The 24,820-nt window shown below is 42.6% G+C and overlaps 1 protein-coding gene across 2 annotated transcripts in view; it reads right to left on the bottom strand.

Moving 5' to 3' along the window:
- Positions 1-12,578: 12,578 nt before the first annotated feature.
- Positions 12,579-24,820, bottom strand: part of LOC136676497 (rabphilin-3A-like) — a 41,605-nt gene continuing 29,363 nt past the window's right edge. For both annotated transcript variants that reach the window (XM_066653575.1, XM_066653576.1), the window contains 8 exons: positions 22,969-23,043; positions 20,727-20,836; positions 18,683-18,809; positions 18,200-18,256; positions 17,316-17,470; positions 15,999-16,080; positions 15,571-15,667; positions 12,579-13,881 (listed from right to left, as the gene is read on the bottom strand). In XM_066653575.1, coding sequence (XP_066509672.1) covers positions 13,751-13,881; positions 15,571-15,667; positions 15,999-16,080; positions 17,316-17,470; positions 18,200-18,256; positions 18,683-18,809; positions 20,727-20,836; positions 22,969-23,043 — 834 coding nt within the window. In that variant the 3' untranslated portion in view covers positions 12,579-13,750. The remainder of the gene's footprint in view (positions 13,882-15,570; positions 15,668-15,998; positions 16,081-17,315; positions 17,471-18,199; positions 18,257-18,682; positions 18,810-20,726; positions 20,837-22,968; positions 23,044-24,820) is intronic.

Raw genomic sequence — 24,820 nt, 5'->3', positions numbered from 1 at the left:
CCAATTTTACACCAGAAATTTTCCAAACTAATTTTGCAAAAGAGAATGTCCTTTTTCTTTTTTTTAATGAAAAGCCCCACTTTGAACTTGTTACTCACTCAAACGCTCACATTTAGGAAAAGCACGCCAAGGGTCAGTTTTATAACTTGCACCATTCTGTGCATCAAAGACACTGTATGGTTGTTTCCCTTTGTTGAGTCCAAATCACCTGAGATTAATTCAATTATATTGTGGCCTATGTACAGTTTATGCTGCTACTGTTTCAAGTCCTCTGTGTATATTGTGTGCTATATATGATATCAGGCTGTAGATATGGTGCATTATGCTGTGAATACGAATGTGTTGTATGTTACTGCTCAGTGCCGATGTACGCTAGCATTTCACACGCTTCCCAAACATACCCGTGCCATCCCTCGTCACAAGTGAGTGACCTAAATAAGATGAGCCAGTTCTGCTAGCAGCTAAACAGCACAGGTCCACGCCACTGAGTTTTATAAAGAAAACACTGGAGAAGTGTGTTTCATTACTGCATTTCATCCAACGTTTCTTCAGAAATGAAAGCTATTAATCAGGAGCAAAAGTCTGTACTCTTCTGGGAAGGATTTACACAAGGTTTCTGAATAATACTACGAGGATATGATGGCATACAACTACCTAAATAAATCAGAGCTTGAGTACTGATGTTGGAAGATTAGTGCTGGATCACAAACCCCACTCATCCCAAAGCTACTGAATGGAGCGCTGTCTTCTATATTTCTATATAACTCCTCTCTCTTTCTTTCTCCACTTCTTTCCCTGCTTCTCTCTCTCTCTCTCTCTCTCTCTCTCTCTCTCTCTCTCTCTCTCTCTCTCAATGTGTATGCATTCCAACAGAGTTCCCCAGGAGAAACACACCAGATGTATGTGTGAAATGAGTGTGTGCAGAACATCAATCATCCGTGCGCTCGTCATACACACAGATGCTTGGGTAAACACTTTAACACACATACGCATGAACACACACACACACACATACACACACACACACACGGTGGAGTCAGGATGCATTTCATTGTTTTAATGAAAAGACATCTATTAACAAAGGATCTATAGTATCCCATTAAATGCTAAATGCCACAGCAGAGGGCCTTGGTTTTAGCCAGTCGTCCACTTCTGGGGCCAGATTGTTGTGTCCAGTTACACTGTACAGGGTGGGCCATTTATAAACTACGGATACTGGAAGCCTGTGCTAGCATTTCTCCTGTGGTGTTGCTATCAGTGTGTGAAGAGTGGGAGAAGAGGGTTGCATTGACAATCCAACACAATGGGCAGCACTTTGAACACATTTTATGTGTGTATAAGTGATCAGAAACTTGTAAATAACTCATGAAAGAATTAAGTTATGTTAAAACCAAGCACATGGCTCTTTTTCTTGTGAAATTCCCAATATGTTTGATGTGTCACATGACCCTCTTCCCATTGACAAAACAAGAGTTGGATCCAAAATGGCCGACTTCAAAATGGCTGCCATGGTCACCACCCATCTTGAAAATTTTCTCCACAAACAGGAAGTAAAAAATCACCAACCATTCCCATTTTATTAGGATGTATCCGTATAAATGGCCCACCCTGTATGTCTTACCCCGTTATAATGAGTGCATTCAGCTATTTTAAGTAAAAAACGTACTTACTGAGAACACAGTGTGTATAATCTCCACAGATTACTGCAAAATGAAATGGAGCTCTCTGTATCAGCTAAACATAAGCCTACGTTCACCATTCCCACTTCCACATGTCTCCTAATAAGTCCCACAAGGCCTTGCAGCAGTGGAATTGCATCCATCCAACACCTTTGGGATGAGAACTAATCACCCATCTCCACTTTTATGTGGTTGAATGCAATCAACACCTCACAGCAGTGTTCCATAATCGTGGGTAAACTCATGTGGGAAGAGTGAGAGCTGCAGCAAAGGGAGGACAACCTCATACAGTGGAAATGCTGGATGTAGCAGATTCCTCTGTGTCTCATACAAACCTTAAACCTCTGTTTTTATTGATTTAAAGGCCAAACTGTAAAAGCAGGGGCTCAGAAACCACTACTGAATTCAGGCCTGGAATCAATGCCCAACCATTACATTTCACTGCTTCCTTTAGTCAGAACAGTCCAGACCCAGGGTCTACAAAACAGCAGGGGATGAGCACAGCATTTCTGTGTTTAAGGAAAAAAAAGAGGAGTCAGCTGGTGAGACATGGGTTTGGATCAATACCAGCGCAGATGCTGTAGCCGCACGTCAACCTGACTTTTACTCAGACTTATGTTTGCTTTCCTCTGGTGTTTTATGCATCTGTGAGCTCACACACGCTGTCCGCTGCATTGACTAAAACTGTCCAAATGTGTGTAGACCACTCTTATATTGAGTTGTTTTGTTGAATTGAAGTGCTACTTTAAGGGCATCACAGATGTTTAAATGTCCAAATTTTTATAATCTCTAAACAAACATGAGACGACGTAGAACACCATTCCTCAGCCTCAGATGAAGAGTAGATGATGCTGTGATGATGATTACGTGTACTGTACTACACGTAACAGTTAACACACTTATTTCATTATCTGTAACCCTTATCAAGTTCAGGGTCACGGTGGGTCCAGAGCCTACCTGGAATCATTGGGCGCAAGGTGGGAATACACCCTGGAGGGGGCACCGGTCCTTCACAGGGAGAACACACACATTCACTCACACCCATGGACACTTTTGAGTCGCCAATCCACCTACCAACATTTGTTTTTGGAGGAAACAGGAGCGCCCGGAGGAAACCCACGCCGACACAGGGAGAACACACCACACTTCTCATAGACAGTCACCCGGAGGAAACCCAGACAGACACAGGGAGAACACACCACACTCCTCACAGACAGTCACCTGGAGGAAACCCAAGCAGACACAGGGAGAACACACCACACTTCTCATAGACAGTCACCCGGAGGAAACCCAGACAGACACAGGGAGAACACACCACACTCCTCAGAGACAGTCACCCGGAGGAAACCCACGCCGACACAGGGAGAACACACCACACGCCTCACAGACAGTCACCCGGAGGAAACCCACGCAGACACAGGGAGAACACACCACACTCCTCACAGACAGTGACCCGGAGGAAACCCACACAGACACAGGGAGAACACACCACACTCCTCACAGACAGTCACCCGGAAGAAACCCACGCAGACACATGGAGAACACACCACACTCCTCACAGACCGTCACCCGGAGGGAACCCACGCAGACACAGGAAGAACACACGACACTCCTCACAGACAGTCACCCGGAAGAAACCCACGTGGACACAGAGAGAGAACACACCACACTTCTCATAGACAGTCACCCGGAGGAAACCCAGACAGACACAGGGAGAACACACCACACTCCTCACAGACAGTCACCCGGAGGAAACCCACGCCGACACAGGGAGAACACACCACACGCCTCACAGACAGTCACCCGGAGGAAACCCACGCAGACACAGGGAGAACACACCACACTCCTCACAGACAGTCACCCGGAGGAAACCCACACAGACACAGGGAGAACACACCACACTTCTCATAGACAGTCACCCGGAGGAAACCCAGACAGACACAGGGAGAACACACCACACTCCTCACAGACAGTCACCCGGAGGAAACCCACGCCGACACAGGGAGAACACACCACACTCCTCACAGACCGTCACCCGGAGGAAACCCACGCAGACACAGGAAGAACACACCACACTCCTCACAGACAGTCACCCGGAAGAAACCCACGTGGACACAGAGAGAGAACACACCACACTCCTCACAGACAGTCACCCGGAGTGAGACTCGAACCCACAACCTCCAGGTCCCTGGAGCTGTGACTGTGACACTAACCTGCTGCACCACCATGCCGCCCACTTAAGCATTAATACACATAATTCATTCAGTTAATTATTCTTCAATCCATCTCTGTAACTGCTTCAGGGTCATGGTGGGCCACACACTAGAGGTGGGCGGATCAATCCAAATATCGATAATATCGATACCAACGCTGGTTTTGATATTGAGCAATACTCGTGTAAAAAGATGGATACTCAAGTTTTTATTCTCTCTCTCTCGCGTGCCTGCTCTCACTGACTGCTGCACACGCGGATTCATCAAAGTCTAATCTCTGTGTGTAAGAGTAGCACTTTTTTCAAAGGCAGGGCAGCTACTGAGCGTCAGGTGATGTGCACTGAAACCCAAAAATGTGAACATGACACTGTTCTAAAATAAAAACCTCTAATCCTTTGTTCTCAACAGGGGGAATCCATTCTTTCTTTATTTATACTTTCTTTATTTAATTTTCACTTATTGTTTTTATTTTGTTTAAAGCCAGAAGTGCACTGAAGGGAAGAAATTCCTTATTTTTTATTGTTTTTCCTAAGAAACATTCTATTTGAAAAAAGAAAGAAAGAAAGAAAGAAAGAAAGAAAAAGTCCCGGTATCGCCCACCTCTACCACACACACATATTCACTCACAGCTGTGGACAGTTTCACACACTCTCCCAGTCACACACACACTCACACCTGTGAAAGTTCTACACACTCTCCCAGGCACACACACACTCACACCTGTGAAAAGTTCTACACACTCTCCCAGGCACACACACACTCACACCTGTGAAAAGTTCTACACACTCACCCAGTCACACACACACACTCACACCTGTGAAAAGTTCTACACACTCACCCGGTCACACACACACACACACACACTCACACCTGTGAAAAGTTCTACACACTCACCCGGTCACACACACACACACACACACTCACACCTGTGAAAAGTTCTACACACTCACCCAGTCACACACACACACACACACTCACACCTGTGAAAAGTTCTACACACTCACCCAGTCACACACACACACACACACTCACACCTGTGAAAAGTTCTACACACTCACCCGGTCACACACACACACACACACACACACACACACACACACACACACACACACACTCACACCTGTGAAAAGTTCTACACACTCACCCAGTCACACACACACACACACACACACACTCACACCTGTGAAAAGTTCTACACACTCACCCGGTCTCACACACACACTCACACCTGTGAAAAGTTCTACACACTCACCCAGTCACACACACACACACACACACACACACACACCTGTGAAAAGTTCTGCACACTCACCCAGTCACACACACACACACACACTCACACCTGTGAAAAGTTCTACACACTCACCCAGTCACACACACACACACACACACACCTGTGAAAAGTTCTACACACTCACCCGGTCACACACACACACTCACACCTGTGAAAAGTTCTACACACTCACCCAGTCACACACACTCACACCTGTGAAAAGTTCTACACACTAACCTGGTCTAATACTCTTCATTTTAAATGAGCAGATGTCCATAATATTTTGGCTATTTACGGATGTAGGGCACCCTACACGCTTCTGAAGCTAGATTTGAACCCTGCATCATCATTTCCCACAAAATCCACATTCAACACTGATGAGAGCGCGCCCTCTGGCGGCCTGTTTAATTTTAACCTAATGCACGTTTTTTTTATTATTATTATTATTTTTTTTTATTTTGCTATATCTCAAGCTTTTATAGAATTATAACATTTATGATTCTGTATCAGAACAGTGCCTTGTGTTCAGTATGGACTTGTGCCAACATCCAAGATGTTTATTTTTTAATATTAATGAGTAGCCCTGAGAGCAAGAAGATGGCGGACCACTGTTGTCCCACTGAGGGCAAAGTTGGAGGTCCACTAGTGTTTTACACAGCGTTTTCTGAGCGGACCGCTGCTGATTAAACAGAATTTTAGACAAAATGCCACATTTTAGCACTTTTCCATTCACGGTCCAATTTACATTTTTTTCCCTTCATTGGGGGCTTTTTGTTATTCTTTAAAAATAAGATTAGTAAATCATTTTAATCAGCACAGTGTCAACATTTTTATCATTTAATCATTTTATATCAGGCTCATACCCATTATTATATCTCTCAGAGTTGTTGGTAATATTTGTATTAGTGTGTTTTCCAGAATAAAAGTCTCTGTGAATGTTAAATCTGTGTGAGGAGATTATAAATGAGTTATATCCTGTACAGGACAGTAATCTGAGTGCTCCGAAGGTGGACCAGCAGTGGGCTACAGTCAGCTTTTTTATGCCAGTGGACCGATATGTGCTCGCTGTCCCGGATGTAGCTCCATCACTTCATAGGTGCTTTCATCCGATAGATTTCCTGTGAAACTCAGCTTAGAAAAAAGTGCATGAGAAATGTTCTGTTGGAAAATGAAATGAAATGAAAGAACGAGTCTTCAAGCGGTTCTTTTCATTAGCATTTATTGTCCTCTGTGAACTGACCCCAGTAAAATACATGCAAAATTAGGTTGGAATAAGCTGAGCGTGCAAAACATTCAGGAAACCTGCTTTTTTCCCCCCAGAAGTGTGCAATTTATGACGTGTAATACCTTTAAACCTATTGTACTCTGCTCAGTTCAGACTGAAAATGTGGAAAAGACAATTGACACATGAATATGGAAGTCAGGAAGTGAGACATAAGTATTTAAACAAAGACACACAGAATAGCACCCCTTGTGGCGCAGTTCCAAATTGGGAGAGAAGGCTGGTTTACACTTCTGTGTAGATCCACATAAACATACGGGTAAGCACAGCATGCAAAAGGTTACAAATACAAACATGGTGTACACCTCCAGAACCACAGCTACTTATCGTATGTATTCCCAGATCCCACAGTCATGAACACAAGACTCAAATAATAATCAACCTGTACAAACGGAAGAGATATGGTATAATACAACTAGTGTTGTCCTGCTTCAAATCGTCCATTGACTTTAATCATCCATATAGTTACCACTAGCACGCGCTCACATTACGCTAAAGTATGTTAAAGATTCCGAAGCTCAATTCTGCATGTGAAGCCCACATCACAATGTTAAAAACTTTGCTTAGCTGAAGTGTAAACCAGCCTTGAGTATGTGAGAAATAGCGTCCCTTGTGGAGAAGTTCTTAATTCTGTGTATGTGACGAATAGCGCCCCTTGTGGAGAAGTTCCTAATTCTGTGTATGTGAGAAATATCGCCCCTTATGGGCCAGTTTACAAGCAAGAGTATACGACAAATAGCGTCCCCTGTGGGGCAATCATCGGATGGGTGTTTTCATATGAGATTCAATGATATTAGGTCAATGCCAAAACAGTAACTTTCCTGGAGAATGACAAATTGTTGTGAAAAGAGTTCAAATTATGCACAACAGTGAAAAACTAGGCCAGGGTGTGTTACGTGTTGGATGCTAGTTCACTGGTTAGCATTAAAACTAGCATGTCTCGCTGGGTGACCAGTACTAACTGGTACAAAACAGCTGCTTTAGTGTCTGAAGGCCTGTAATCAGTTTGTGGAGAGTGCTATGCTTTTAGGGCAGACATTTTATTCTTTCATTAAAATGGAGATCGTCAAAAGCCCATGTATTAGAACCACTTTATTGGCTACTGTGCTCGCACACAGAGGACCTTGTTGTCCGCATTTAACCCAATCCGTGCAGTGAAACACACATTTTACACACACTAGTGAACACTAGGCACCCAGGGAGCAGTTGGGGGTTAGGTGCCTTGCTCAAGGGCACTTCAGTAATGACATGCCGACTCTGGGGATCGAGCCAACCACCTTTTGGTTACAGGCGCAGTTCACTAACCACAAGGCCACTGCTGCCCCATGAAGGAGCACCCAGGAATGATTCCAAGAGTGGAAACAAGCAGCTGATTTCTCTCTCTTAGTGAGTTATAAATAATAGGTAATTTATCATCTCCATGATTATTTTTATTTACATATTACTTACTTATTAACCTTAGTTATTGCTAATAATTAAGCTAATTATGGCTGATTAAATAAGGCCCAAAGACAGACAGAGACAGCAGAATAAGCTTCTCAGTTCATTAGCAGTGTAAGAATATCGTTGAGTTAAAGCAAAGCAGTCTTTCTCCCTCCCCATTCATTTCAGTACACTGCTGTACATTTTAATTACACTAGGGGGTGCCCCAGGAGGATCTAATACCTGGCGCCCCCTCCAGGGTGAGTCCCTGCCTTGCTCCCAATAATTTCGGGTAGGCTCCGGACTCACCGCACCGCAACTCTAAATGGGATAAGAGCTTACAGACAATGACTGAACGAATAATGATCTAATATAAACTAATAATAAACTTAGATATACGTTTGAAAATCAATCAGCAACTAATGTATACTATTATTAGCATTAAATACTATGTATTTAAATACCTAAGTACGCAATTACTTAATACCTGTTATGTAAGTGTGCCGTCAAATTAATGAACAATCGATGATGTTAGTGATTAATTAATAACTATTTGTGACCCCTCAGGTAAAGTGTTAAAGGCCAAACCATTGATAACTAAGTCTTGTAGATTCATGACCGAGTTCAGTTCAACACAAACAAAGGAAGGTGTCCCAAATGTTTGACACGCTCAGTGTACGAGATTCTTTACTCTCCCCAAAACACATGCACGAGATATTTACACATCCATATCTGATCATTTACAAGTTCATTCCGAGAGAGGTGCACTAACACGGAGAATACTCAGCAGGATGGAGCAACAACCCGTCACTCTTTTCTGACAATCAATAAATAAATCAATCTGACAGTCAATCAATCAGTCAGTACATAAACAGTGTCTGTAATGCATTTGAGAATTCACTGTAAACTCCAGACCCTGCTATAAACAGAAGAACTACTACAACTGTGCGAGTGCAGTCCAGTGCTAGGCGTTACTTTAGATTTGTTTATTCGTTTGCTTGTTTGTCTGCTTTTTGGGGATTTGCATTCTCATATTTAGCTCTCAAAAAAAGGTGTCCTATGGAAAGACTCATGCTGTGATTGGATTCGGCTGATGACCGTAGTTTTAAATGATGGTCAAGTGCATCGTCTCTGTCGCATCAAACCCTCACCTCTCCAAAGGAGTGATTTTTAGTTTACAATGGATGTCAATGGAACCAGAAGTCATTCTGGAGGATTTCTATTTCTACCGTCAAATGTGAAATTTTAACAGATATTTAAGGGCAGCAAGCATCTGAATTCTGTTAAAAAAAAAACGAACAAGACATTATCGTTGAGAAAGTGACAGTGTTTGATACAAAGCAATGAGTCCAGCTGTAACTTCTCCTTAATTTTAACCCATCTATTTCACAGACAACTTCAGAGACTTTACATTAAAGGCCGATTGGAAACAGAGGATTCAGGAAAAATGATGGAAACACATGCATAGTTTTTGTTTTTGTTTTTCTCGTTTTTTTTTGTTTTTTTTTGTCGTGAAAACTTGCAAAGAGTAAGTACAAATTCCGAGGTCATTCCATTGTGTACTGTGTGCTTTCCTTTAGTATTCACAGGTGTCTGGGCTGTAACTACAGGGTAAAGGCCAAGCGTCGGACGGACGGGTCTAGAGACATAGAGGAGGAGGAGGTCGTTACTCCGAAAGAGGAGCTACTGTGCAAGAGGCGCTGTGGAAATGAAAAATCTCCCCCTAGTGGACAACAGTCAAGACACTGAAACCTAGGAGGGGCCCATCACGCTTTACATGCAAATGTGAGGACACTGCTGTTTTAAAAAATAAATATATAGTATTCCGTACCTTTTTGAGAATATAGTTGTAATAGATTTTGGAGAATAATGTCAGACTATAGACTGAGCAAGAGAAAAATACTCATAATATTTCGATAATAAAGTCAATGTTACAAGAAAAAGCTGTAATTTTTGGAAAATACTGTAAAATTACGAGGGGAATATTCAGAACGTATTCTCATAAATTTACTGCTTACTTTTACCACATTTCTCTCGTAATAATATTGACATAATTCTTAAAATATCACAACTCCATTCTCAACCAATAATTAATTATAAACCATTCTTTTCCAAAAATAAATTCATAAATCAAATGTAGAGTTGTGCACAATACAGAGATGAGAAAGAGCACAAAGACACACAGTGTGAAAGTGTGCACTGAGTAGAAAAGTGGCGATGATAGAAAATGCCGAACTCAATTCTAGCAGCAAAGCTTTGTGAAGAGCTGAAGAAACACATTCTCAGAATCTTAGAAACTCTTTTAGATATGTACAGGACATCCACAGACAGTAAACAGTTACACCCTGAAGATCCACACCATGTGGCTGCAGTAAACAATGTTCAGTCACGTCCATTTAACCAGCAGTACCCGTCCCGGCGGCGTAAACCCAGGGCTTTCCCGGTGGGACCTGTTTTCTAATCTACAGAATTAGATTTGTGTCAGAAACACTGAGTGGAATTTTTAAGGGTCAACGTTGCAAACTGACATCAAAACGTGTGATTAGTTATTTTTCCAGAGAGAACTCTGGATTTGTCTTCTCTGTCACTGTCCGTTTACTTTGTTTCTTATTTATTTTACCATCAAGCTTTTGCTAAACTGTCTCCTCAATTATTAGTCATCATCAATCCCACCCTTCAGTGAGTCTCCCCCAGACACATAGTGCCACCAGCCCTGGGAGGGAAGTGGGTGTACGCCGTGTTCTTCTGAGACACACAATGCCAACCAACTGCTTCTTTTCAAACTGCTTCTAATAGCACACCACAGGACAGGAGAGGAGCTATTCCGGCTGATGGGTGCCCACACTAGCTAGGACTGTGCTGGGTGGACAAGGAGATGGTGGGTCCTCCTACTTAAGAGAGCGAGGCCAGTTCATCTCACTTTAACCAAACTTGGTAGAAATTAAAGTCTCTCTTTGGAGAACTGTCCCACTGAGGACACATCTTTCTGAGACTCCAGCCAAGACTTTGGATTTTAACTGAAAATTCAGTCAGCTTTAACCTTCACATTCATTCACAGCATCCAGCAGGTGCTTTAATCAGAACCACACTTATATTTTAAGCACATTACGGTAATAGGCTGACGTAGTGTTAGGAGTCTTGCCAATGACTCGTATAGGTGCCTAAAGAAACTGATTTGTGTGTGTGATCAGTGCTTCTGACACAAGTTTAATTCTTTACTATTCTATCACTAACAAGAAACAGACACATGTGCTCTATATATTACTTGTGTGTTTGTGTGTGTGTGAGTGTGTGTGTCTGTAAACAGCATGATTACAGGCTTTTGTGGTGTGTATAAGTTGAGGGCTCAAGTGAACAGGTGTGAACTGTGTGTATGACAACGTTGCAGAACCTGGATTTTAAGGAAGAGACTCTGCCAGGCAACGCATACATCATACCTGCCTTGCACGTTTAAAGGTGCAGTGTGTAAGATTGAGGGTGGGGGAGGTCCATTAACCCGAAATGGATTCATAAAAACAACAAACATAACACTAGGTCTGGAGATTTCCTCTCAGTTTTAACAGTGAAGTGGCAGCTTGTAAAGCGAAGGGTGAGGGAGGGGTATTCATTTGTTTGCAATCTACAACTTCACCACTAGGTCCCACTAAACTGTACACACCACACCTTTAAGTAATGAATGTAAAGGCGAAAGCCAGCATCAAGCCTCAGGTGTGTTGCCACAACGGTAAACAGAGACGTACAAATTCGACGCGGAGTGTCCAAGTGTAAACAGTTTTCATTCAGCAGTGACTTCATGAAAAAAAGAGTGCAATAATGCAAAGATGGGCCTTCAGCAACATCCACCATCAAAGCTATAGAAAGGAATCGAGGGAAAAAACTTCCTATGCTACAGCAACTGTGATCATATTGACACTGTTGGAACAAAGCCTTGTATCTCCAGATTTGATTTAGTGGTTTATTTCTCAGTAATAAAAACAAATCTCTGCCATTTAATTATTTGTGAGAATGTCACGCCCTTGTCCTGTCATGTCTGTTTCTGTTCCTGTCTCCACCCTAGTCCCGCCTTTGTTCCTCCTCCTCCTCGTCAGTGTCATTTGTAATCCTGCCCCCTCGTTATCTGTTCCAGGTGTCCCTTGTCTGTGTTATGTATTTAAGCTCCCATGTGTCACTTCCTGTTTGTATCCGTCATTTCCACCGTTGTTGTTTTGCTCTCTCCATTCTCTGTTGTTTGATCCCGTTCCTCGTTTTGTCTTGGTTGGTCCTCTCTCCACTTTCAATGGTCTGTTTGTCTTGTCTGTTCCCCCTTTCAAGTCAGTTTGTGTCTCTTTCGTCTGTTTCCTTTTCCGTGCTCTGTTTGCCTCTGTTTCAGTTTAGCATCTTTAGCTCTTTCTGTCTAGGTCTCTGTTTAGTTCTCTTTGTCTAGGTTTGTTTTAGTTCTCTCCGTGTATTGTCTCTCTGTCTCAGTCTTTTTTTAAGTATTCTGTCTGTTAAACTAGTCTGTCTCTGTTTTGTTATTTATTGTTTAAATAAAAGCTGTGTTACAGCAAATGCGTCCGCCTCAGTCAGTCCGCCCCAAACCTGACAGAACTACAAAAATATCTTCTCCAAATACTCACCATCCTTTATTTTAACCCAAGAAGAGTGCTGCCTGCCTTCTGCAGCTTTGGACAATACACTGCAATATTTATTGGAATCAATGGCACTGTTGTCTCTTAACCTTACCATGTTATTTTTAATATATTGACACCTTTATCTGTTAATAATACAATTAATAACAGAAAATTGTCCTTTGAAAATACTTGTTCTAAATGTTCATTAAAAATAGAATATTATTTTCTATTCCTTTAAATATCTTTGGAAATACAAGCTTTTGCTGTCACAGTGACAACAGAAATCAGTTAACTGTGTGAATCTCAGAAGCCTCACTTCTCCATGTACGGTGTAGTAAACAAGACAAGTCACGAATTAAGGCTTCCACTCAAACAGTGCACTAAATGTTAAAGGAGCAATCAGTCATTCCCCACAGTGACTCTTCTTCACTTTGTGAAATATCTGCTATACTGACACCCAGTGGCCAGGATGTATCAGAGGTTCTGCTATAGTAGCAGCCTCAACATGGGGAAAACCACACTATGAAGCATGAACTAGTTCAGTCAGTTCGTTATGATTCTGATGTCAGGTCACTCACCCCCGAGGACAGCTTCACACACACACCCATACCTGTGGACAATTTCACACACTTACACCTGTTCCACCCAGCCAGTCCACCTACCAACATGTTGATGCATGAACTAATTGAGGAAACCGGAGTACCCGGAGGACACCCACACAGACACAGGGAAAACACACCACACTCCAGACAGTGACCCAAGGAGAGGATCCCACACAGGATCCCGAGACCCTGGAACTGTGTGGCAGTGACACACTCATGGGAGTTGTACTTTACGACGTAAATATTGCTACTTGTTGGTGGTGACTTATTGCTTCTTTAATGTTAACGATAGCCAATCAGAGATCAGATTATAGCCTTCAATATGGTGCCTGACGAATGCTGACTAAGCACACAATGATTCGTTTGACATATAGTGCACTATTTGGGCATAGAACCATGTTCACTACATAGGGAGTTGGGAACAATTTGGGTTTATTCTTTGAATACTCTGTGTGTTTTAAACCCAACATGTTCGTTCAGCTGTTTTAGATGGAAAAAAGCCATCGCTTGGCAGTGCCCATGAAAGACATGAGAGAATATGTAAACTTGAGTTTAGTGGAGGGAGGGAGTGATGGACGGATGGAGGTGGGGTTACAAAAATGACAAAAGGCCGAGAACTAGGATCAGGGTCGTCATCTAAGGCATGCAGAAAGACTCGCCACACGAGCCTTAATCGCTGGACACGTGGTTCTCGTTCAGAAGCGTGTGCCAGCGCTCGATCTTCTTGTCTTTGTTCTTCAGACACTCGTACCAGTGCTTCAGACGCTCCCCTTTGGCACTGATGCCCAGCTGGCATCCCCCTAAAAATGTGGACAAACACATTAGCATTAGCCATCTGCCACCCATTCAATTTCAGTTAGTACTTTACCTTTAACAATGATGAATACTGTCTTTGATTAAGTAAAACGAATAGCGCCACTTGGGGAGCAGTTGCTAAACCTGAGTGAGTATGTAGAGTACCAGTCAAATGTTTGGACACTCCCACTTAGGGAGGGTTTCCTTTGTTTTGGACCATTTTCCACATGTTGTGAATGTACAGCATCAGTCAAAAGTTTGGACACATCTTCTCATTCAATGGTTTTTCTTTATTTTGTATTATTTTTTACGTTGTAAATGAATGTGGAAGACATTAAAACTTTAAAGGAGCACATGAAATTATGTAGTAAACAAATGTGTTAAACAAACCAGAATATGTTTTATAAAACCCCAATTCCAATGACGTTAGCACGTTGGCAAATATTCACTCATTTTAAATTTGAGGCCTGCAACACATTCCAAAAGAGTTGGGACAGGGGCATGTTTACCACTGTGTTACATCACCTTTTCTTTTAACAACACTCAATAAGTGTTTGGGAACTGAGGACACTAATTGTTGAAGCTCTTTAGGTGAAATTCTTCAGTTGCTCAACAGTCCGGGGTCTCCGTTGTCGTATTTTGCGCTTCAAAATGTGCCACACATTTTCAATGGGAGCCAGGTGTGGACTGCAGGCAGGTCAGTCTAGTACCCGCACTCTTTTACTACGAAGGCATGATGATGTAACACATGCAGAATGTGGCTTGGCATTGTCTTGCTGAAATAAGCAGGTAACAATCCAGAGCCCATGTGGTAATATCCGTTACAGAATGATGTCGGTTTTTAATGCAGTGCCGCCTGAGGGATCAAAAGTCACGTGCGTTCAATGTTGGTTTTCGGCTTTGCAGTGATTTCTGCAGATTCTCTTAACCTTTTGATGATATTATGGACTGTAGATGATGAAATCCCTAAATTCCTTGCAATTGTACGTTGAGGAACGTTGTTCTTAAACTGTTGGACGATTTGCTCATGCAGTGTTCACAAAGTGGTGAATCTCTATGGCATCAAAATATGTTCTAAAGTTCTAAGAACCAAAAAACACAATCCAATATTACATGGATTACTGTTGTTGCTACCCTAGGCTCAGCACTGCAGAAACGGTACTATGTAACTTTTGGAGGCAGGCAGGAAACCACAGCTACAAACTTTTGAGCATTGATCAGGGCAACATTGGCTAGAGATGTTCAAATATTAAGTGGGAAGTTGAACACTGCATGGAGCAATGTCAATTCAGAGAATTCCACTGCTTTACAGCCTAATGCTAAGGGTCATGGGCAGCTGCTCCAAAGCATCCCCTTTTGAGTTCAGGCTTTAAGTTATTTCCACAATAGGGTGCACAATTGAATGCACTAATACCAAGCTGTAGCCATGTGATTCTGCCACATGAAAGCAACCTAAACGCCAAGGCCGACCAAGCGACTTGAGAAACAAGAGAGGAACAAGCTCCCGGCAACATTAGAAAAAATACCCCAGCTTTAACACTGGAGCATATTTACAGCACAGGCCTCGTCACTGAACTGTGAGGGTCACAAATACAACAACAACATAATCATTCATTAATTGTAATTGTGGCAAAATGTACAATTAATCGTGATATGGAGTCCAGCACTACTCATTACACATATTTATGCCGTACCTATATAATCATTGCATTTTCCAATATCATAATCCCACACTGAAATGTCCAGGGTCTTCTTTGCCAGTTCTGCATGTTTGATTTCATAACTGAACTCCTGCAAAAAAAAAAAAAAAAACACAGACAAAAATAATTACAGAAAAAAAACAAAGATCTATTAAAAGCATGATTTTGGTGAGACAGAGAGAGAGAGAGAGAGAGAGAGAGAGAGAGAGAGAGAGAGAGACAGAGAAAGAGAGAGAGAGAGAGAGAGACAGAGAGAGAGACAGAGAGAGAGACAGAGAGAGACAGAGAGAGAGACAGAGAGAGAGAGAGAGAGACAGAGAGAGAGAGAGAGAGAGAGGCATTATAATAATAAAAGAAGAGTAAATGCAGATCTGGAGGGTGGTTTTGCTTTGGCTATGATGAGCCTCTCTGTCAGCTCTTACTTCATTAAACTCAGGGTTCAGGGTCTTCTTCTTAATCTGGGTTTTGTTCTTAGCTTTCTTCCCCATATCTGGCTTCAGGACTCTGTAACCATGCACAGGAAATATGGTAAAAAAATCAGTAACATTGTTGGTAGCTTCAGAAACATCCCACCATTTACATCTCACTTAATACTTATTCCAGTTAGTGGAACATCATCCAACACTGTGCATGTAAAAGCACTTATTTAGCCCCTAAACAAGGTCCAGCTGATTGAACAGAGCCAGGACTGATTAGGACCAAAGAAGGAAGGAGAGGGAAGGTAAAGTCCATGACCCCACAATCCATCAAAGTCCTATGCTCTCAGTGTTACTTCCAGCCCTGTTTTAGCCCTTGTCTCTTGCTGTTTCGTTTTGTAGTAATGTCCGAAAACATAGACAACAACGAAAACCATTCTCAGTGCAATCAGACAATCCCACAATGCCCTGCAATAAGTTGTGTATGACCCATGTACACTAATGGATACCCATTGTTTGTTAAAAACCCACATGAGGCTGTGTCTGAAATCATTCACTACCCTCCTGAACTCTGTTCCCTATAATAATGCACTATATAGTGAGTGATGTAGGGAATAGTGAATGGGGAGCCATTTCAGACACAGCATCTGGTTTGCTCTCCTGTTTACCTTTCCAAATCTTCCTGTAGATGTGCTTTTGGTTTTGCTTTGCTCCTTCTTAGAGCTCTTCTGGGAAAGACTGGCATTAGATGCTGGAACATCGCAGTGAGGATTTCATGGCAGTCACAAGGGCATTAGTGAGGTCAGGTACTGACGTTGGGTGATTAGTTCTGGATCAGAAACACCACGGCAACACATCCCACAGGTAATGGATGGTGCTCCATCTCTCCAGAGAGTGTAGGGTCACTGTTCCATGGCTCCAGCGATTGAGGACTTTGTGTACTTTGTTTTTGTTTGATTTTGTATTTTTGACATTAAAATTGTGCTAGAATTTTAGGAAGAATGGACCAATTTGACCATAGAAACATTCCTGCTCCATTAACTCCCATTTAAAGAGGAGCAGTACACACCAGGGAGTAGTTGACCTTCACTCCCACCATCCCCAACTTTCTTGCTGATCATGGGGATTGAACCAACGACCTTTCAGTCGCCGTCTTCTCTAACCATTAGGCTACGGCTGCCCAGCAATGTAAAATAGTATGCATTATGGAATACACCCTAGAAAAACTGTGGCTAAATCAACCTTATATTTCACACACACACACACACACACACACATAAAAACCAAACTGATACACTGCCGAAGCTGTTCAGATTAACTCACAGTTTGACGAAGGGGTCGGAGTAGCCGTTAGCATCCATGGCGGCGAGGTGGACGCAGCGTATCACCCCCACGATCAGACGACTCAGCTGACTGTTATACATTAAAGAGATCAGGATTCGACCTCTCTCTTCCACCTCGGCTCCATCTTTACAAGACTGTACACACACACACACAAACAAAGGGCTACTTTCTTCTTCATACTTATATGATACATCAGTCTGAAGGCGGTCATCCAACTGAATACATTTTAAATGACAATAGAATCATAACTAATATAATAATATTAGTTAGGGCCGGGCCACTCACACACTCACACCTGTGGACAGTTTTACACACTCACCCAGTCACTCACACACTCACATCTGTGGACAGTTTCACACACTCACCCAGTCACTCACACACTCACACCTGTGGACAGTTTCACACACTCACCCAGTCACTCACACACTCACATCTGTGGACAGTTTCACACACTCACCCAGTCACTCTCACACTCACACCTGTGGACAGTTTCACACACTCACCCAGTCACTCACACACTCACATCTGTGGACAGTTTCACACACTCACCCAGTCACTCTCACACTCACACCTGTGGACAGTTTCACACACTCACCCAGTCACTCACACACTCACATCTGTGGACAGTTTCACACACTCACCCAGTCACTCTCACAGACACACACACACGCACACACACACCTGTGGACAGTGTCACACACTCACCCAGTCACTCTCACACACACTCCCACTCACACCTGTGGACAGTTTCATAATTCTGATTTCAATTTAAATCATTTACAAACTGGAATCAGTAAAATTTATAATAATGAATAATAATTAATAATAATATAATTAATAACTGAACTGTTATAAACCCATACCTCATCTTCATAAAGAGAAATTCCTCTCGCTCCTCCAGCTGTGGCTGTTCTCTTTGTCTACAGCAAAGAAAACCCATTATACACATACAGTTATTATACACAATCATCCGAGAGAGAGAGAGAGCGAGAGAGAGAGAGAGAGAGAGAGAGAGAGAGAGAGAGAACAAAGGTCAAGGGAGAAAGGTAGTTGGAAAAAGTGATGAAGACAGAAAGAGAGCAGGAGGCAAAATTGAAAGAACGGGGTGATTGCAAGAGAGAAAGTGAGACCGTGATTGGCAAAGAGAGAGAGAGAGAGAGAGAGAGAGAGAGAGAGAGAGAGAGAGACAGCAAGATGGAGAAGAAAGGGTAGAGGAAAGGCAAGAGGGGGAATGAGAGGGGTGGAAGATGTAGAGAGGAAAAGAAAGTGAGAGGGAGGGACAGAGAGGTAGAGAGTGAGAGATAGAGAGAATGAGAGACAAAGAGAGAGAAGAAAGAGAGACTCACCGGCACCACTCTCTCAAGGCATACATTGAAATTCTTTTTCTGGTTGTTTTTAAGTTTTTTCAGAGCGATTCTGGTTTCCCCGATAAACTCATTGTGTCCAAACTTGTCCTCGTCACAAACAGAGATTCTGCAGATGAACACAACAGAGAAAACATCAACATGTGACACCCCCAGATCTTTTCCAGCTGCCAGTAACACAGTGGTTCTCAATCCGGGTCCTGCACTCTTCATTACCTTAAAGAAAACGAAAACTATATTATATGACGAAAAATATTCAATGGTGTTACTCCAGAAAACTCTGAAATTGTGAGAGTGAACTGAAAGATCACAGAGTTGTGATATAATTCACAGCATCCTTCTTGCTCTCTAGTGTTCTGGGTTTAATAATCCAGAGAGTTCATTAGTGACGTACAGATGAAGCCTCATGAAGCCTTGAAGCTTCCATCCCATTGGTTCAAAAACAGGTTCATTTCTCAAGGATTACATGTGCACACAAACCCCCTGCTGGTCAAAACCTTTATTGTCATTTCTGTCATTTCAGACATTTGTGATGGCCTCTTGCCGCAGTGTCAGCATGGGATTAATCACTGGCAATGACAGAAAAAATAACATTTAAATTTGATTTAGTGAGGATCATTCATTCATTCATTCATTCATTCATCTATTCATTCTTTGTCTGTAAGTGCTTCTCCAGTTCAGTGTCGCGGTGGGTCCGGAGCCTACCTAGAATCACTGGGTGCAAAACAGGAACACACCCTGGTTGGTGCTCCAGTCCTTCGCAGGGCGACACACACTCACACATTCACTCACACACTCACACTCACACCTAGGGACACTTTTGAGTAACCAATCAAATCAAGTCAAATTTATTTGTATAGCGCTTTTTACAACGGATGTTGTCACAAAGCAGCTTCACAGAATATTGGTAGAGACAAAATTTTGACATGAAATGTAAAATTGTAAAGAATGTAAAAATCCCTTGGAGAGCAAGCCAAGGGCGACAGTGGCAAGGAAAAACTCCCTCCAAGCTGAGGAAGAAATCTTGGGAGGAACCAAGGTTCACACAGGGGGATCTATCTTCCTTTTCCACCAACCAAAACCCACGCAGACACAGGGAGAACACAGCACACTTCTCACAGACAGTCACCCAGAGGAAACCCACGCAGACACAAGGAAAACACACCACACTCCTCATAGAAAATCACCCGGAGTGGTTTTTGTTAATTGTCCTGTTCTGTTCAGTTCTGATGTAGTGAGTTGTTATTCAAAATGTCCCTCATGTGGTCACTTTTTACCTTTTTTTTTTTGCTCTTCCATTTGTTATAGCTTTAATGCTATTTGTTTCTAGTCATGTGATTATATCAGGTCAGCTATTTGTTTTGCCAGAAAAGTTTTAGTGTTATTTCCATAGAGGTCTGCTCTCTATTGACTTACCCTTTTCCAACACTGTTTATGCCTTGGACATTATTGCTTGTAAGTGTTTATATCCATTTATATGTATTATGTTTTTTTTCAATTAGAATCTTTAGCTAAAATGTTTGCTAAGTTAATGGTTAGCTCCTGGTGTTGCTGACTCATGCTAATTCATGCTATGTCACACTAAAGGGCTATATCTGCTCGTATTTTATATTTTATCTTTATTGTCATTGTGAAATACCTTAAATTTTACAAATTGTGACTTGAAGAGAACAGACAACAGTCAAAGATCATCATATTACGCCAGCTTCTGCATTTCAAAACCTTTTTACATGGTACTGAGGAGGTAGGGGCGCACAAGTATCCCACAGCTAGCTTATTTAGGGTGCATATATGTATGCAAATTTTGTGGGGATCCATACATTCATTCATTCATTGTCTGTGACCACTTTCCTGCGGTTGCGCTGGGTCCGGAGCCTAACAAATTAACAAACTGACACCAATCCAACACATCCCAAAGTTATTCTATTGAGAGCCATCACTCCAGACAATACACTGATGGAAATAAATCCCTCTGACAGACACTTGGCACAGTGTGTGGTGACAGTGCATCGATCCCGTCTCAAACCTGAGGGTCTTGCGCTGCATGTCATCCTCTGTGAGGCCGTGGTAAACCAGTGTCTCGTTCCAGGATGGATTCCTGGTGTTACGCAGGGTCTTCGTGCGCAACTTTGTTGACTGCAGTCAAAACAGAGACAGGCAAATGCACTTCAGTATCACAATAAAAAGAATGAAACACCATGTAAATTCTTCACATATACACTACCATTCATTCGTTTGTTCATTCATTCATTCATTCATTCATTCATTCATTCATTTATTCATTCAGCTTCTGTACCCGCTTCATCCTGATTAGGGTCACAGTGGATCCAAAGCCTACCTGGAATCATTGGGCTGGGTTTACCACAGTCATCCAGTCGCTCACACACTCACACCTGTGGACAGTTTCACACAGTCATCCAGTCACTCACACACTCAAACATGTGGACAGTTTCACACAGTCCTCCAGTCACCCACACACTCACACCTGTGGACAGTGTCACACACTCACTCAGTCACTCACACACTCAAACATGTGGACAGTTTCACACCCTCACCCAGTCTTGCCACAGTGTCAGCATGGGATTAATCACTGGCAATGACAGAAAAAATAACATTTAAATTTGATTTAGTGAGGATCATTCATTCATTCATTCATCTATTCATTCTTTGTCTGTAAGTGCTTCTCCAGTTCAGTGTCGCGGTGGGTCCGGAGCCTACCTAGAATCACTGGGTGCAAAACAGGAACACACCCTGGTTGGTGCTCCAGTCCTTCGCAGGGCGACACACACTCACACATTCACTCACACACTCACACTCACACCTAGGGACACTTTTGAGTCACCAATCAAATCAAGTCAAATTTATTTGTATAGCGCTTTTTACAACGGATGTTGTCACAAAGCAGCTTCACAGAATATTGGTAGAGACAAAATTTTGACATGAAATGTAAAATTGTAAAGAATGTAAAAATCCCTTGGAGAGCAAGCCAAGGGCGACAGTGGCAAGGAAAAACTTCCTCCAAGCTGAGGAAGAAATCTTGGGAGGAACCAAGGTTCACACAGGGGGATCTATCTTCCTTTTCCACCTACCAAAACCCACGCAGACACAGGGAGACTCACACCCAGTCACTCACACACTCACTCAGTCACTCACACACTCAAACATGTGGACAGTTTCACACAGTCATCTAGTCACTCAGACACTCAAACATGTGGACAGTTTCACACAGTCATCCAGTCACCCACACACTCAAACATGTGGACAGTTTCACACAGTCATCCAGTCACTCACACACTCAAACATGTGGACAGTTTCACACAGTCATCCAGTCACTCAGACACTCAAACATGTGGACAGTTTTACACAGTCCTCCAGTCACCCACACACTCACACCTGTGGACAGTGTCACACACTCACCCAGTCACTCAAACATGTGGACAGTTTCACACCCTCACCCAGTCACTCACACATTCACCCAGTCACTCAGACACTCAAACATGTGGACAGTTTCACACAGTCATCCAGTCACTCAGACACTCAAACATGTGGACAGTTTCACACAGTCATCCAGTCACTCAGACACTCAAACATGTGGACAGTTTCACACAGTCATCCAGTCACTCAGACGCTCAAACATGTGGACAGTTTCACACAGTCATCCAGTCACTCACACACTCAAACATGTGGACAGTTTCACACAGTCATCCAGTCACTCAGACACTCAAACATGTGGACAGTTTCACACAGTCATCCAGTCACTCAGACACTCAAACATGTGGACAGTTTCACACAGTCATCCAGTCACTCAGACACTCAAACATGTGGACAGTTTCACACAGTCATCCAGTCACTCACACACTCAAACATGTGGACAGTTTCACACAGTCATCCAGTCACTCAGACACTCACACCTGTGGACAGTTTCACACAGTCATCCAGTCACCCACACACTCAAACATGTGGACAGTTTCACACCCTCACCCAGTCACTCGCACATTCACCCAGTCACTCACACACTCAAACATGTGGACAGTTTCACACAGTCATCCAATCACTCACACACTTACACCTGTGGACAGTTTCACACACTCACTCAGTCACTCACACACTCACACCTGTGGACAGTTTCAAAAAGCTTATCTACCTATTACCTGAGGACAGGATCAGACCCAGGACCCTGAGACCCTACAGCTGTGTGAAAGTAAAACCACCTGCTGTGACACAGTGCTGCCCCACCCACCTCCAGTAAGAAGTGAACTGTAGCTGACCTTGCTGGCTCCGGGGAGCAGGTGCAGCTTCACATAGGGATCAGCGAGTCCATTAGAATCCATTGGCTTCAAACCCTGGGAAGAAAAATTATACTATTACAGTTTGAGCCTCAGGTCTAATACTTCAGTTCATAAGAAATGTCTAGCAAAGTTTAGTGACTCTGTCAAAGAGTGCACATTATGATATTATTATTGTCTGTTACCCTTATATATTTCAGGCTTGCGGTGGGTCCAGAGCCTACCCAGAATCACTGGCGCAAGGTGGGAACACACCCTGGAGGGGGCGCCAGTCCTTCACAGGGCGACACACACTCACACACTCACTCACATACTCACACCTACGGACACTTTTGAGTCGCCAATCCACCTACCAACATGTGTTTTTGGACCAGAATTACAAAAGCCCTATTTGGACAGGATTAGTTTTACATAGAAAGCTGGGTAACATCATTATACCACAGGATGTATGTAATGTTTATTGTGAATTCGCACTGGATATGAAATCTTGGTGAAAAAAAAAAAAACAGACAGGAGAGGCTTCTCGATCCACGCACTGCCATCACACAGTGGATCATACAGAGCAGGGCTACTGCAGTATTTCAACAGTCAAAACTGTTCTGAGAACATCCCTCTCACCAAATACATTCAGCCCTAAAAGACTTTATTTACTAGCTCTTCATAATAGATCATAGACGAAAAGGTGATAAATACCTTTACTAATCCTTCACACAGTTATTATAACTAATATTACAAATCGTTTAATGGTAACTTAATGAGTTGTACACAGGTTCATAACATGTAGGTTGGTTGCTATTGTGCATAAAACCTACCTACAACTTCCAAAAACATCTCTCTCTCTATGACGTATTATGGGTCTAATTTCCTATTATCACTTTTGCACTAAGACTCACGCTTCACACATTGTAGGTGAAAAGACTCTAGTGTCACTCTTGGTTCCCCGGCTTTTGTGCTGCCGCCCAAACCAACAGAGCTCGCTCTCTCCTGAGTATTTAGCCCAATTTATGCTTCTGTGTTGGACCTATGCCGTAGGCAGCGTGGCCTGATGCGCAGCTCTCCTGAAATGTAGTTTGTCATGTCTACGCAGATTACAACGACTGTGATTAGTCTGCAGTCAGACGAACATGGTTCAAAAGTCCAGAAATATTCATTCTCAAATATTAAGACTAAATATGAACAAAGAAGATGTTTGAAATTCAGTCCTAGTGGTTTGCTGCTGTAATTGCAGAGCATTAACAATGGCATAGGGCACTTGTGCATAACACAGGTTTTTACTCAAACACTAGGTAAGATTTGGTGGATTTTTTTTCTGCTCCTGGGACTTCCCCATAGTGCAATTACCTTTTACAGCACTGTACTGAAATTGGAAGGGAGGGGGAGGGAAGGGGTGGTTTCCTACCCTCCTCCGAAAGGTTCATAGTAAAATTTCTGCAGTCATTAGCCAAGAGTAGCAACAACAGAGGTTCTGTTCTCCCTGTTATAGATCAGTGAAGCATCACAATGATTTTGAAGCTGTAATTTTAAGGTAAAAATATTACAGAGTGTTCCTTTAAACACTCTGTTTTGTCTATATAGATGCAGAGTATAGTTTGAGTTATTTCTGCAATTCTGCGACATCTGTTTTTTAAACAGGCTACGATTTAGATTTTCTGACTTTTTGCCTGATGTGTACTTTTGTCTTTTGGACATGTTCTGTACTGATTTTTGGGTTTTGGAATATTTCTTCTTGTTTTGACCTCACTTCATGTATCGTGTTTATTAAACCTCACACTGACTCTCCCCCTCAGTGAGTGATTTGTAACATCTAGCTACAGATCCTTAAACCATGTTTATG

Source organism: Hoplias malabaricus, chromosome X2 (assembly GCF_029633855.1).
Source record: "Hoplias malabaricus isolate fHopMal1 chromosome X2, fHopMal1.hap1, whole genome shotgun sequence".
Taxonomy (NCBI): Eukaryota; Metazoa; Chordata; class Actinopteri; order Characiformes; family Erythrinidae; genus Hoplias; species Hoplias malabaricus.
The sequence above is the reverse complement of the archived record's forward strand: the minus strand, read 5'-3'. Positions and strand labels throughout refer to the sequence as shown.